This window comes from Marmota flaviventris, chromosome 18, assembly GCF_047511675.1.
Source record: "Marmota flaviventris isolate mMarFla1 chromosome 18, mMarFla1.hap1, whole genome shotgun sequence".
In the NCBI taxonomy this organism is placed as follows: Eukaryota; Metazoa; Chordata; class Mammalia; order Rodentia; family Sciuridae; genus Marmota; species Marmota flaviventris.
The window spans coordinates 19,371,642-19,386,648 of NC_092515.1; the positions used below are offsets into that span (position 1 = coordinate 19,371,642).

Sequence of the window (15,007 nt, forward strand, 5' to 3'; positions counted from 1 at the left end):
ACCCAGGGTCTCACACTAGGCAAGCTCTATGCCTCTGAGCTACATCCCCAGCCCTATTTATTTTTATTGAAACAGGTTCTGAGTCGCCAAGGCTGGCCTCAGATCTGTGACCTGCCTCAGCCTCAGCCTCCTGAGTAGCTAGGATTCCAGGTGTGCATCACCATACCTGGCTTGTTTTTGCTTTAAATGGAGCTGCTGCTGCTACTGCTGCTTCTCCTCTTCCTCTTCCTTCTGTTTCTTCCTCTTCTTCTTCCTCCTCCTCCTCTTCACTCTAATTAAGACCATTATTGCAGAACATTCAGAAAATACCAAGACACATAAAGATCCTCCCTACTTAGCTATGTGACTTGCTTAGTACTTACCTATCCTTTGGACACTTTGGTTTCTTCCTCTAACAGTGTCCTGCTTTGTGAAGGTCGGAAGAGACGTGTCTATTAAGGACAGAGTTTCTGCAGTGCTTGATGGTGTCTCTTCCCTACCCCCACCTCTTGCTCCCCTCCCACTCCATGCCAGCCTCTTGCTGTAGCTTTCTTTTCTCTGTGGTCAAGGGGGAGGAGCACCAGCAGGAGATCCCAGGGTGGGAGCAGAGGGAAGTCACATTTTCCCTGTCTCCTTCAGCTGCCTTTTGCATTCTCTATGCAAAAGACACCCTACCCCAAGGTTTATTTGGTGCCCACCTAGGTTGCCAGTGTAGCTGCTTCTACATCTGGGCTCTCCAGTTTATGGGGCTTAATCCACCCCCACCCCTGCCCTTTTGTATGCTGGGCATAGAATTCAGGGGCAAGAGCATGCTAAGCAAGTCCTTTCCCACTGAGCTATGTTCCCAGTCCTGGGGTTCTATTCGAATGACTTCAGGAGTTTGGCACCATTCTTTAACTCTGCCCACACCACTATTATAATAATAATCCCTGCATTACATTCTCATCACTAGCACTGCTGATGCATGCCATCCTGCCTGGACCTGATGTGGATATGCCATCCTTTCTTCGTTTTTATGGGGAAACTACTAAGCATAGTCCACTGCAGCCTGAGTGCTAGACATTATCCTGTTTCACATCTGAGGAAACTGAAGCTCAGCCAGGTTAACCCTCCAGGGTTAGAGAGCCAGCCTGGCTCTGTAGAGTGAGTCTGTCCCAGAACTAAGAATGACAATTGCCTTTTCTGTTCCTTTGGGGAAGTTGCAGGCTTTTGTTAATTACCTGCTTCTCAAATATACTAAGGTCTGCCTATGGCTCACTTTAGCATCAAGTAGAACAAGCCTCCTTTATGACTTTAATTTTCCAAACTTTCTTAGCTTTTACACCCACATTTTTGCTTTGACATTTTGTCAAATTCCCCCCAAAGCAGCACTTTTGAGTCTTGATTGAAATTTAATTAACTCATACATTAATTTGGACAAAAGTCCATCTTCACAGAATTGCACATTTTTCTTTGTGAACAAAACATATCCAATTAACAAACAACAAATGTTATGGGGGGTAAGGCTGGGCATGGTGGCAAACATCTGTAATCCTGGCTATTTGGGAAGCTGAGGCAGGAGGATCATAAGTTTAAAACTAGCCTGGGCAACTTAGTGAGACCAGTCTCAAAATAAAATAAAGAAGATTGGGAATATAGCTCAGTGGTAGAGTGCTTGCTTAGCATGGTCAAGTACTTGGGTTCAATCCCCAGTACTGCAAAAAAAAAAAAAAAAAAAAACCCAAAAACAACAACAAAAAGAAAACTTATATGGGTAGGGACCATGTCTATCTTTTTCGGAAATGATTTAATGAATAAGTGAAAGAAATAATGAAATAGCTCATGTCCTTCAGTAAAGTCTAATAGTTGTCAGCTTAATTAAATTAATTTTATCCCTAGAAATACTGTACTTTTATAAAAGATATTCCTATATAATATTGCTATTATATTTATCCAACTAGTTATTGATTGTTTAAGAAAAGAAGAATATTAGGTTTTTCCATTATTGACTTTGTAAAGGAAATGGTCCTCGTGCCTGAGCGTCTCCTAGAAAAGTGCTGGTCCTGCTTTCAGGACTCTCTGTGTGGAGCTCCAGATCACCTTTGTCCTGCAGATCTTGCTCACCTTAATTAATGTCACCAACAATACAGTATTTAAAAACTATTTCAAATTTTACAAATGGTCATTACATTAGTAGAGGAGTTGATTCTAAACATCACCACTTTGTCATGAAGAAAATCTGTGACAGCATCATAAGACAATAGGACAAGTTTTGAGCCTGCTGTGGTAGTGCATGCAAAGATCCAGCTGCTCAGGAGGCTGAGGTTGGAGGATCCCTGGAGTCCAGGAGTTTGAGTCTATTGGGCAACAGTATCTCACCAGGACAAAAAAAAAAAAAAAAGAGGAAAGAAGAAGTTGTATAAAAATAACTAAGTTACAAAAATTTTCTTTTGGTATGGGGCAGGAGTTAAACCCAGGGGCACTTAACCACTGAGCCACCTCCCCCATTCTTTTTTTTTCTTTTCTTTCTTTTTTTTTTTTTTTTTAAATATTTATTTATTTTTTTAGTTTTTGGCGGACACAACATCTTTGTTTGTATGTGGTGCTGAGGATCGAACCCAGGCTGCATGCATGCCAGGCGAGCGCGCTACCGCTTGAGCCACATCCCCAGCCCTCTTTTTTTTTCTTTTAATTTACTTTTTAGTTTTAGGTGGACACAATATCTTTATTTATTTTTTTTTTATGTGGTGCTGAGGCTCGAACCCAGTGCCTCACGCATGCTAGGCGATCGAGCTACCACTTGAGCCACATTCCCAGCTCCTCCCCCGTTCTTTTTATTTACTTTTAAAATTTTTGTTTAGCTGTTAAAATTTTGAAACAGGGCCTCACTAAGTTGCTAAGGCTGGCTTTGAACTTGTGATCCTCCTGCCTCAGCCTTTGAGGTGCAAAAATTTAATTTTTTAATTCAAAATTAAAGAAACTTCATTTCCTTGGACACTGCAAGACATCTTTGGGGATTTGTTTTGAGAAACTAGTCAGAGATGTGCACACTGATGATCATCATAGTGTTATCTTTAATTGTAAAAAATTGGAAACAACTTTGGTATCTTTTTCTTTAAAAAAATTATTTTTAAGTTGTAGTTGGACACAATACCTTTATTTCATGCATTCATTTTTATGTGGTGCTGAGGAATCTCACTCAGGACCCCGCATATTGTAGGTGAGCGCTCTACCACTAAGCCACAACCCCAGCCCCAACTTTGGTATTTTAACAAGTGAAAGTAAAGTAAAATCTTAGTACATTTGACTAGCACATAGCTAGTGATCAGTTTACTTGTCGAATACTTGAATTGTATACTTATTTCATTGGGGGATACAGAACCATTAAAAGTCATGTTATATAATATTTTTTGGCCTGTGAAAATGTTTGCTATATAGCTAAGTTGTATTCAGTACAAACCCATTTGCATGTGTGTGTCTCTCTGCATTGCACATGCTAAAACGGGAGGAGTTTGAAGTATATACTACAGAGAATATCACAGTCACTAGGGGAAAGAAGTGAACAGTTATCTTACCAGCTTCTCTTATAGCCAGCGAGAGCCAGCGCTTAGGGAGGATGCTCGGTAGGATCATTCTCCCTGCCCCTCACATGATTCTTACTTTTGTTCCTATAATATTTAATTTCTTCTGATACAGGTCAACCATCTCTACAGTGCAGAGGTACAGATTCTGTACCTTCATGATGTCACAAGTAGAAACTTTGTTTCATATACAAAATTAATTATTTTAAAATATTGTGTAAAATTACCTTTAAGCTGTGTGTAAAAGGTGTATATTTAGACTTGGCTCCCATTCTCAAGCTATCTCATTATGTATACACAAATATTCCAAAATCTGGGCTGGGGGTGGGGGAAGTAAAGCCAGAAACACTAATGGTCCCAAGTGGTTCAGTAAGGAATAGTCTACTGTGTACCATATAGCTTATTTGTTTATTTATTTTTAAAGAAATTTGCTTTATTATAATTTAAAAATTTTTTTAGTTGTAGATGGACACTACCTGTGTTTATTTTATTTATTATTTTTATGCTGTGCTAAGGATCAAATCCAGGGCTTCACACATGTTAGGCAAGCCCTGTATCACTGAGCTACAACCCCAGCCCCTAGTTTATTTATTTTCATGCCTATCACTATTGTCTGTGTTGGGAGAATCTGAGCTCCATGGGAGGCCAGATCTTTGAACACTGCCTGGTACATAGAAAGTGCCCATTAATGTTTGTTAAATAACTGAATGAACTTTGAGCAGTTGTCAAACACTGGGATGTTCTGGATCCTTTTAGGGGTTTAGAGGTCTCACTGGGTTGTTTTTGTTCATGGAAGTACCAGAGCTCTCAAAGGTTCCCTGCAGAATCTTACATCCTTTCTTTTTTTTAAGGTTCTGGGATTGAATCTAGGGCACTTTACCACTGATCTACACCCCAGTCTTTTTTATTTCTTTAGTTTGAGACAGGGTCTCACTAAGTTGCTGAGGCTGGCCTCAAACTCACGATTCCTCTGCCTTATCTTATCTCATTTTTCTTGAAGGATTTTATCCTGGAACATTACAGTGAAGATGGCTATTTATATGAAGATGAAATTGCAGATCTTATGGATCTGAGACAGGTAAGTTTTCTGTGCAGCAGAGCTGGAGGACAGCTGCTTGAGCTTGCTGAACCTTCTGCCCATCCTGTGACCGCACGGGTGTAGTCTTAGAAAATCCAGGATGGTTGGGGATGATGGGGGAGGGGCTGTTGGAATTCCACCTGCAGCACCCTAGTACTGGAGAGACCTGCCCATTGTCCTGCCTGGGCCTGGATCCCAGGGTTCCTGACCTCCTAGAGTTCATGATACCAGCAAAGGGTCCTACACATCACAGAAATAGTTGGAGGCACCTGTTTCTACAGGTGGTACTCTCCTGCTCACCTCTCTGCTGTCTTCCTTGTAGGCTTGCAGGACACCCAGCCGGGATACGGCAGGTGTTGAACTATTGATGTCATACTTCATCCAGCTGGGATTTGTGGAGAGTAGATTCTTCCCGCATACTCGCCAGATGGGGCTCTTGTTTACCTGGTAGGTGCCTGTGGTCTGCATGTCCTTTCCCAGGTTAGGACCCTCAGCACCTATCATAGATGACATTGAGACAGCAGACTCTGTGGTGGAAGGTGAATAAATTGGTATTTATTTATTTATTATTTTTATTTTTATTTTTTTTTGGTATTAGGGATTGAACTCAGGAGTGTTTTGCCACTGAGGTAAATCCCCATCCCTTTCCTTTTATTTTTTATTTTGAGACAGGCCTCTCTAAGTTGCTTAGGGTCTCACTAAATTGCTGAGGCTGACCTCAAACTTGAAATCCTCCTGCCTCACTCAGTCTCCCAAGTTGTTGGGATTACAGGTGTGTGCCTAGCTATTATTTAGTTCTGATGGGGACCCAAGGGAGGAAGGCCTTGAATGTTTCAAAATAAGTGAGCCAAGAAGAAGCTTTTTTTTTCTTTTCTTTACTTTTTCTTTCTTTCTTTCTTTTTGTACCAAGGATTGAAGCTGAGGCACTTAACCACTGAGGCACATCACCAGCCCTTTTTTTATTTTTTATTTTGAGACAGGGTCTTGGTAAGTTGCTGAGGCTGACTTTGAACTTGTGATCAGAGAAGTGTTTTTTTTTTTTTTTTTTCTTTTTTTTAATGCTCATTATGTCATTGGGGAAACAGCAGGGCTCTGAAGCAGTTTCTGTCTTAGATGGGAGGGAATTGGGTTTTGTCCTAGTGGCAATCAGAAATAGATTTTAAAAAACTGAAATAGAATATCTGATTCTTTTCCATAATGACATTTTCAAAGATCAATATGGTTTCTCTACTTTGGAAAAACTGGGTCTCTTCTCTTAAGTATACATGCAGTGTGGGCTAAAGGGCGTGGTCAGCATAAAATTTTACCACAATGGATAGAATACGGCCAATGCCTCCCCTTTGGGAAGAACATGCAGATGACTTTGAAAAAAAATGCGGTTGGCTGCCCATTTGAGTGAGAAGGCAGTAGTGGCTTCTTTCTCGTCTTGAATTAAGAACAAGCTTCCTGCCTATCTCTTGATTTGAAGCATGAGTTTTAAAAAGTCCTGAGCATAACTCCAATTAGAATGGCATCCATCAGGAAGGCAAACAATAATAAATGCTGGAAAGGATGTGCAGATAAAGGAACACAGTTACACTGTTGGTGGGATTGTGAATTAGTACAACCACTGTGGACATCAGTAGAGAGGTTCCTCAGAAGATTAGGAATAGGAGGCTGAAGAACGAGGATCTTGAGTTCATAGCCAGCCTCAGCAATTTACCGAGGCCCCAAGCAAGTCAGCAAGACCCTGTTTCTAAATAAAATATAAAAATGGGGCTGGGGATGTGGCTAAACGCCTCTGGGTTCATTCCCAGGTACAGAAAAAAAAAAAGACAAGGAATGGAACCAGTACATGACCCAGCTGTACCACTCCTTGGTATTTAAAGGCATCTTACTATAGGGATACATGCACTCCCATGTTTATAGCAGCACAATTCACAATAGCCAAAGTATGGAACCAGCCTAGGTGTCCATCAGTGGATGAATGGATAAAGAAAATATGGTATATATATATATATATATATATACACCATATTTTCTTTATCCATTCATCCACTGATGATATATATATATACACATACATATACACACAAGGGAGTTTATCCAACCATAAAGAAAAAATGAAATGATTTCATCTGCAGGAAAATGGATGGAACTTAAGAATATCATGCTCAGCAAAATAAGACTCAGAAGGCCAAGAGTCATATATTTTCTCTATGAGGAAGCTAGAGGGGATGAAATAAAAGAAAGGTGGAGGTTTGAGGATTGAAGGGTGATCAGTGGAGTAGAAGAGGGGGCTCAGAAGGAGGGAGGGAGGAAAGGGGGGAATACTGGGGAATGATATTGGTATTATTGTATTGTGTGCAGGTGTGAATGTGTGACAACGAACCCCACCATCATGTACAATTACAATACACCAATAAAAAAATATGGGGAAAAAAATCCTGAGTCTTTTAAATTTCATGAAGAATTATGAGGGGTTAGTGATTGCTATCTATATTTCACTTAGGGAAAAGCCACATTTCTTTTCCTTCTTTTTTTCTTTTCTTTTCTTTTTTTTTTGAGACATGGTCTCACTAGGTTATACAAGCTGGCCTCAAACTTGATGCCCTTGTCTCAGCCTTCTGAGTAGCTTGGTTATAGGCATGGGCATCCAATCGCTTATATGTACATTTAAAAATATATATTATTATTATTTTTATGCTCATAACCATATTGAGCAAAAAGTACAGTGTTTTCTCTGGATCCCTGGTTCTAATATGGGAACAGTGTCCCCACCACAGTGGTAGGTTTCTTATGCTAGATGATCATACCTTGACAACATATCATTATCACCCAGAGTTTACTTAGAGTTCATTCTGGGTGTTGTATAGTTTCTGGGTTTCGACAAATGCATGATGACATGCATTCACCATTGTGGTATCCTGCAGAATAGTTTCACTGTCCTGAACGTTCTCTGTGCTATGCATATTTATTCTTCCCTCCTTCCTGACTCCTGTCAGCCACTGATCTTTTAAAATCTCCACAGTTTTGTCTTTCCTAGAATATCCAGATAGACTTTTTTCACTCAGTGATAAGTGCTTAAATTTACACCATGTCTTTTCATGGCCTGCTAGCTCATGTCCTTTTAGTGCTGAGTTATGTTCCACTGTCTGGATGTACCACAGTGCATTTATCCATTCACCTACTTGAAGGACATCTCAATTGAAAAGCCTTATTTTTGTTTGTGGCTGTGTAGTTCTATGGCTCTGTAATCAGTGTGATCAAATCTGTCATCTTGCTTGGGAACAAAAGCCCCATTGCACGTGCATTTTAAAATTTTATTCAATAAATGAATTTTGCCCATATTCACCCCAAAGTGGCATCAACTAGCCAAGTACTGTGTATTCCAGAATGTGTTTTCTTTTAAATAGGTATGACTCCCTCACCGGGGTCCCAGTCAGCCAGCAGAACTTGCTGCTGGAGAAGGCCAGCATTCTGTTTAACATCGGAGCCCTCTACACCCAGATTGGGACCCGGAGCAATCGGCAGACGCAAGCTGGACTGGAGAATGCCGTGGACGCCTTCCAGAGAGCTGCAGGTGTGTCTTTGCCAGGCACAGCTGTGACCCCACCAGGTTGGCACTAGGGTGCCCAGCTGAAGAGGGTCTGGGTTTCTCCCCAGAGCTATGCATGGTCTCACAAGCCTGAAAGGGGACCCGGCCGTGTTTAATACTGGTATAACTTCACATCAAGAGACCATTAGGTTCAGGCCATCATCTTAGTTTGGGATGTACACAGTGAGGACTTTGGTTAAGGATTCATCTTTTCCAAATGAATGGCCCCAGTGATGACACTGAGTAGCTGTTTCTTCCAACACTAACTATGTGGAAGAACAGAATCACTTTTCCCAATGAGTGAAAATGTGGGCTTTTTTATTTTTTTCTTTTATTAGGTGTACCTAATGCCTACAGTAGTCCCTCCTTGTCTGTTCAGGATATGTTCCAAGACTGATAGGAGGTGCCAGTAGGTTCGGGTGGTTCAGATAGTACAGAACCCTATGTAACTCTGGTTTTCCTATATGTAAAGATATATGATAATATCATAATGAAGTTTAATTTATAGATTAGACGTAGTAAGGGGTTAACATTAATAATTAATAAATAGAACAATTATAAAATATTGTCATAAAAGTTATTTGAATCTTATGAATTCTTCATTTCTGGAATTTCCCACTTAATATTTTTATACCACAATTAACTGAGTGTAACGGAAACCAAGGAAAGCAAAGCCTTGGATAAAGGAGGACTGTTGTGTTACCCTCTGTGCTTTGTATCATTCTTATTCTGTCAAGTTCACCAGCCTGAAGTTGGTGCTCTCAGCCCTCTGCCAAGTGCTGTGTACTCTGCATCCTTAGTAGATCTGTTGCCTTCTACTGGGATTTTAAAAAATAATTTTTCCCCTTCTTTAACCTCTTAGCCTGAAATTTGTCCTGGTATGAACCAGATGCAGGATGGAGAAAAGCAACTTAGCACCAACCCCTAGAGGACGGGGATGCAGTGGGTGAGCCTGGTGCGGCTTCTATGCCTTCCTGGGGTCTGTGTGCTCCCCTCCAGCAGGGCCTGTGTCTGGGGCAGACTCAACATGGGAATGGTGGGCAAAAATAGTAGCACGGTGTAGACCGCAGCATGATCCTCTGAGTCTGCCCAACAGGTTTTTGCTGTCTGTGCTGATCCCCTGTTCTGCTTTGGGGTGTAATCACCCCTACTCCATCCTCTCCCCCAACATAGAACCTTTCCGGATACTCACTCAGGAAGCCCTGTAACCCTGTGTAGGACCACAGCTTTGTCACTTAGACTTATGGAATTTCTTGCATTAAAATTATTGGTGTTTGGGGATGAGACGTGGGCGTGGAATTGTTTTAGTGTATGTCCTTCTCTGGACTCATCTTTCTCCCTGAGGTATCCCAAGCAGGCATACGTTGTGACCTGTCTCGAAGATTCTAGAGATAAAAAGACAGAATGAAGCTTAAACAGTGGTGACCGTGAGGGCAGCCCCAAGGGGGGCAAACAGGCTGCAGCAGGTGCCATCCCTCTGCAGGGCAGCAAAACCAGAGGGACCAGTTGGATGGGATTCATGTGGCAGATTATATTTCAGTTCCAAATTGTTCTCATGACAGTTCATTTCCTAAAGTATGAAGTCAGCTGAGGGCCGCAACATGAACGGTGTGTCCATTGGAGCACTCTGGGTTGTTCTTTCCTGAGGTCCTGCAGTAGGGAGGGCTCTGCGTTTCTGAATGACTCAGGTGTCATGGGTGAGCAAGTCCCCTTGGAGCTCCCTCATTCATTCCACCTGCTTTCAGCTGTCACCTCCATCACATGTCCAGTCACGGGCAGTTTCTCACAGTTGTCCCCAGTGAGAAGGGGAGGGAGGGAACCAACTGGTTTCCTTGGTGATATACATGTACATGTTTTGGAAGCAAATCAATTTTTAAAAACTGTGATAAAGTATACATATTTACTGTTTTGACCTTTTTAAAAAAAAAAAATGCTGGGAGTTAATCCAAGGCCTTGTGCATGCACTGTAGTACTGAGCTACATCTCCAGCTCGCTTGCTCGCGCGCGCTCTCTCTCTCTCTCTCTCTCATATATATATATATATAAATATAGATAGATAGATAGATAGATAGATAGACCTTTGTTTTATTTATTTATATGTGGTGCTGAGAATCAAACCCAGTGCCTCATACATACCAGGCAAGTGCACTACCACTCAGCCACCGCCCCATTGACATCCCTAGCTCTTTTTAAATTTTATTTTGAGATAGGGGTTTCACTAAGTTGTCCAGGGTGCTCTCAAAATTGAGATCTTCTGGCCTCAGCCTCCCAAATAGCTGGGATTATTACGCATGAGCCACTATGCCTGGCTATAATTTTTAACCATTTTTCATTGTGGTAAAACATGCATAAGATAAAATTCACATTTTAATCTTTTTCTTTTTGGCACTGGGGATTGAATCCAGAGGTGCTTTACCATTGAGCTATGTCCCCAACCCTTTTTAATTTTTGAGACAAGGTCTCACTGAGTTGCCTAGGGCCTCACTAAGTTGCTGAGGCTGACCTCAAACTTGTTGTGATCCTTATGCCTCAGTCTCCCGATGGCTGGATGACAGACATGCACCACTGTGCCCAGCCATTTTAACCATTTTTAAGTGTACTGTTCAGTGGTGTTAAGTACGTTCATATTGTTGCACAACTATCACCACCGTCCATCTCCAGGATGTTTCCATCATTCAGACTGAAGCTGTGTACCCATTAAATAATAACACTCTCTTCCTTCCCCCAGTTCTTATTAACCGGTACCCTCATTCTTTTTGTCTATACAAATGGGGACTATTCCAGGTACTTCATTAAATGAAATCAGATGATATTTGACCTTTTATGATTGGTTCATTTCACTTACCATAGTGTCTTCATTATGTTGTGGCTCGTGCCAGAATTTCATTCTTTTGACTTTGGAGTGGGTGCTAGGGTCAAATCCAGGATCTTGTGTATGCTAGGCAAGTGCTGTGCCCCTGAGTCACAGTTACACCCTTAGCCCTGCATTCCCATTTGGTTTTGCTTTTTTTTTTTCTGGTACTGGGTATTGAATCCCAGAGTGCTCTACCACTCAACTACGTCTCCAGCCCTCTTTATTTTTCATTTTGAGGGGTCTCGCTAAGTTGCTCAGACTATCCTTGAACTTCTGATCTTTCCTCAGCCTCCTGAGTTTTGGGGATTATAGGTGTGCACCACCTTGCCCAGGTCCTGATTCCTTTTTAAGGCTTGAAAAATATTCCATTGTATGTATTTACCACATTTCCCATACTTGTTCATCCATCAATGGGCATTTGGATTTCTTTTCTATCTTTTGACTATTGTAAATAATGCTTCTTTGAACATGGATATGTCAGTTGAGTCTCTGCTTTCAGTGTTTTTTTGGTTATAAATGTAGGTGTGATGTTGCTAGATATATAGGAATCAGAGTTTTTAAAAAGATGCTATAAAACATTAGTTTGTGTATTACACACATATAATACATATATATATATATACACACACAGACATATACGTGTGTGTGTGTGTGTGTGTATTTTTCTCCCCACGCTGGGACTAGAACTTAAGGCCTTGTACATACTAGGCAACTGCTTTCTACCTCCAATCTCAATTTTATATTTTTGTTCTATCATTTTCTATAGCAGCATGGTAAAATAATATGATCCCCAACTAATAAGCAAAAAAAAAAAAATTATGATTTTAGGTGTATTAAGCTACCTGAAAGAGACATTCACGCATACTCCCAGTTATGACATGAGCCCCGCCATGCTCAGTGTGCTGGTCAAAATGATGCTTGCACAAGCCCAAGAAAGTGTGTTTGAGAAAATCAGCCTTCCCGGGATCCAGAACGAATTCTTCATGCTGGTTAAGGTGGCTCAGGAGGCTGCCAAGGTAAGGCTTCTCAGTTCCTGTGACTCTGGGGGGTGGGCAGAATCCATTGGTGCAGGTGCACTGGAAGTGGCGGGGGTTCCCACGGCAGCAGCTTGCCCACCACCAGGGCAGCGTGCCTGTCCCAGCTGAGGCTGCTGCCTTGTGTTTTCTTGGCAAGTATCAGTGTTTCAGATATGGATCATTGATTCCATCTGCAGCTTGGCCTAAAAACCAGCATAATGACAGTTGCTGATCCCTCTGTTAACTCTCAGGCTGACAGCAGCAGGAGTTGCTTGGCACTGAGCCCAGATTATGGAGCAGCCTCTGGCAGAGGCTCCTGTATAGAAGAAAGGGATCTTTTTTTTGTACTTAGTTTCATGACGATCCTTGTGCAGGGCTCCCCCTTCCCAATATCCCTTCTGTTTCAGGTGGGAGAGGTCTACCAGCACCTGCATTCAGCCATGAGCCAGGCACCAGTGAAAGAGAACATTCCCTACTCCTGGGCCAGCTTGGCCTGTGTGAAGGCCCACCACTACAGGGCCCTGGCCCACTACTTTGTCGCCACCCTCCTTATCGACCACCAGTGTAAGACTTGGAGGCTTCAGGGCTTGGGGCTTTGGTTGGAGGTTTGATCTTGCTGTCTCTGGGGGATTCTGAGCCAAGTACAGCTGCCTTCCTGTCTGGAGATGCTCACAGGCTGAAGGCAGAGGATGGGCAGTACATATCGATCTAGATACCTGTCACAGGCCAGGGCAGCATTAGGGGGTTACAGACTTCTGCTGTAGGAGCAAAAGGAGTGGTTTAATTCTCTCTAGAATCAGGCAAGTAATTTTTCACCTGGAATTTAGAATCTAAGGGGTGCCAACCACTCAGTTTTATTACTGGGTTTATATAACATTTTAAGGTAATATTTTTCTTTTTTTTAAAATGATGCTGGGGATTGAACCTAGGGCCTTGTGCATGTCAAGAAAGTGCTCTATCTCAGAGTTACACCCCTAGCCCTTCAGGGGGCAGTTTTGATCCAATTAGTACTATTCAGGACAGCCCCTGGAATAATTAAATGGACAGCCTCTGGAGCCAGACTACTTGGGTTCATATCTCAGTTCTGACACTAGCTGTATGACCTTGGACTAGTTACTTAACTGCTCAGTGCCTCAGTTTTCTCATCTGTAAAATGGAGATAGGAAGGGAAACTACCTTACGGGGCTGCTGTGAAAAAATAAGTGCCCGTATTCAAAGCTAAACCATGAACGTGTGAGCTGCTATTTCTAGTACGTAGTCTATTAGGTGGGAGAAGTTAGCTAAACAGATGGAAATACAGTGCTCCAGCAGTGGCTGTCAGGATATGAATGAGGCAGCAGCAGTCCTAAATGGCTTCTCAGAGTTAGTGATGTTTGTGGCTATTCCAGCTACACATAGAGGGAAAGAGCAAGCAGTGCCTGAGCATAGAAGCAGAGGCTACAAATGTGGAAGTGGTGTTGAGTGGCAGGTGAGGTTGGAGAGGGGTGTGGCCTCACCATAGGCATGGAGGACACCAGAGGTGTTTAGGGTGGGCAGCAACAGGGGCGGGACTGTGCCAGGAGGTTCCATGCAGCAGGTGACTTGGAGGAGATAGTGAGGGCTCAGGGCCCCATCATGAACTCCTGGAGTGTGGCTGGCACCAGGTGAGCAAAGGCCAAGGGGCTAGATTGCTTTGACTGTGTCTACAGGCAGAAAGGACACCCATAGCCACTAATGCCTGGTAAAATGGGAGATGAAAGGATCCTGGGGATGTGGTTGAAAGGGAAAATCTCTACATGGGGTGCGGCCCCATCTTCAGAGGCAGATGGGGATTTAACCTGGAGCTTAAATTGCAGTGAAGCCAGGCGCAGATGAGGACCACCAGGAGAAGTGCCTGTCCCAGCTCTATAACCACATGCCAGAGGGCTTGACACCTTTGGCCACACTGAAAAATGATCATCAACGCCGACAGCTGGGTGCGTATGGGCCCTGTTCCTAGAACTGTGTCCAGCTTGCTGATAAGCAGCCCTGCTCATGAACAACCCTAGAAGGATCTCTAGGTGGGGGCTTGAAAGAGAAGGGTGTCCAGACTCACTGGAGCTACTCTGGATTCAGAAATTATGAGGTGCAACCCTCTAGTCTCAAAGGACTTTCAGAACTATGTTCTTATGCATTCCATAAATGCCCAGTTTACCCCCCATGGAACCAGAGCTTTGACTGTCTCCCAACACCACTGTGGCCCATGACATGGCCCTTTGCCATCCTAAGGCTGAAGGACACATTGTCAATTTTTTTATGCTTCACCAAGGGCGAGCAAGACTGGTAATGGATTGTCCTGGTTTTGTGTCTGTTTTGTGTCTCAGTGTGAGTATCTCTTTCCCTGATGTCCTTCAGCACCCAAACCTTCCGCCCACCCAAACACATGTAACTTCCCCTCTCTGGAGTTGTGATGTCAACTCCATCCCATTTGGTGCTTAGGCCAGAAACTTTGGGTTTACTCTGCATTCCTGCCTTTCTTTGTCACCTTACATTTGAATAGCAAACCTCATTAACTCTACCTAACAAACATCCCAAATCTGACTAATACCTTTTTTTTTTTTTTTGGTGCTAGGGATTGAACCCAAGGGTGTTTAATCACTGAGCCACATCCCCAGTCCTTTTTATTTTTTATTAAGAGACAGGGTCTTGCTGAATTGCTTAAGGCCTCACTAAGTTGCTGAGGCTGGCTTTGAACTCGAGATCCTCCTGCCTCAGCTACTATAGTGAGTCACAGCGATTATAGACATGCACCATCACACCCAACCTAACTAGTTCTTATCCTCCCACCTTGGTCAAAGCCACATGCCGATAGTGCTTACCTAACAAACATTGGCTTGATTAAACTCCACCCAACTCTATGAGATAGGTCTGGTGGGCTTCCCACTTTACTATTGAGGAAACAGAGGCTCAGAATGGTTATACCGC

General features: G+C 42.7%; 1 protein-coding gene across 2 annotated transcripts in view; it reads left to right on the top strand.

The window, feature by feature from the left end:
• Rhpn2 (rhophilin Rho GTPase binding protein 2) overlaps positions 1 to 15,007 on the top strand; it is a 64,412-nt gene that overhangs the window by 35,446 nt on the left and 13,959 nt on the right. For both annotated transcript variants that reach the window (XM_027941416.2, XM_071604570.1), the window contains 6 exons: positions 4,540 to 4,617; positions 4,940 to 5,064; positions 8,013 to 8,179; positions 11,877 to 12,064; positions 12,472 to 12,628; positions 13,900 to 14,019. In XM_027941416.2, coding sequence (XP_027797217.1) covers positions 4,540 to 4,617; positions 4,940 to 5,064; positions 8,013 to 8,179; positions 11,877 to 12,064; positions 12,472 to 12,628; positions 13,900 to 14,019 — 835 coding nt within the window. The remainder of the gene's footprint in view (positions 1 to 4,539; positions 4,618 to 4,939; positions 5,065 to 8,012; positions 8,180 to 11,876; positions 12,065 to 12,471; positions 12,629 to 13,899; positions 14,020 to 15,007) is intronic.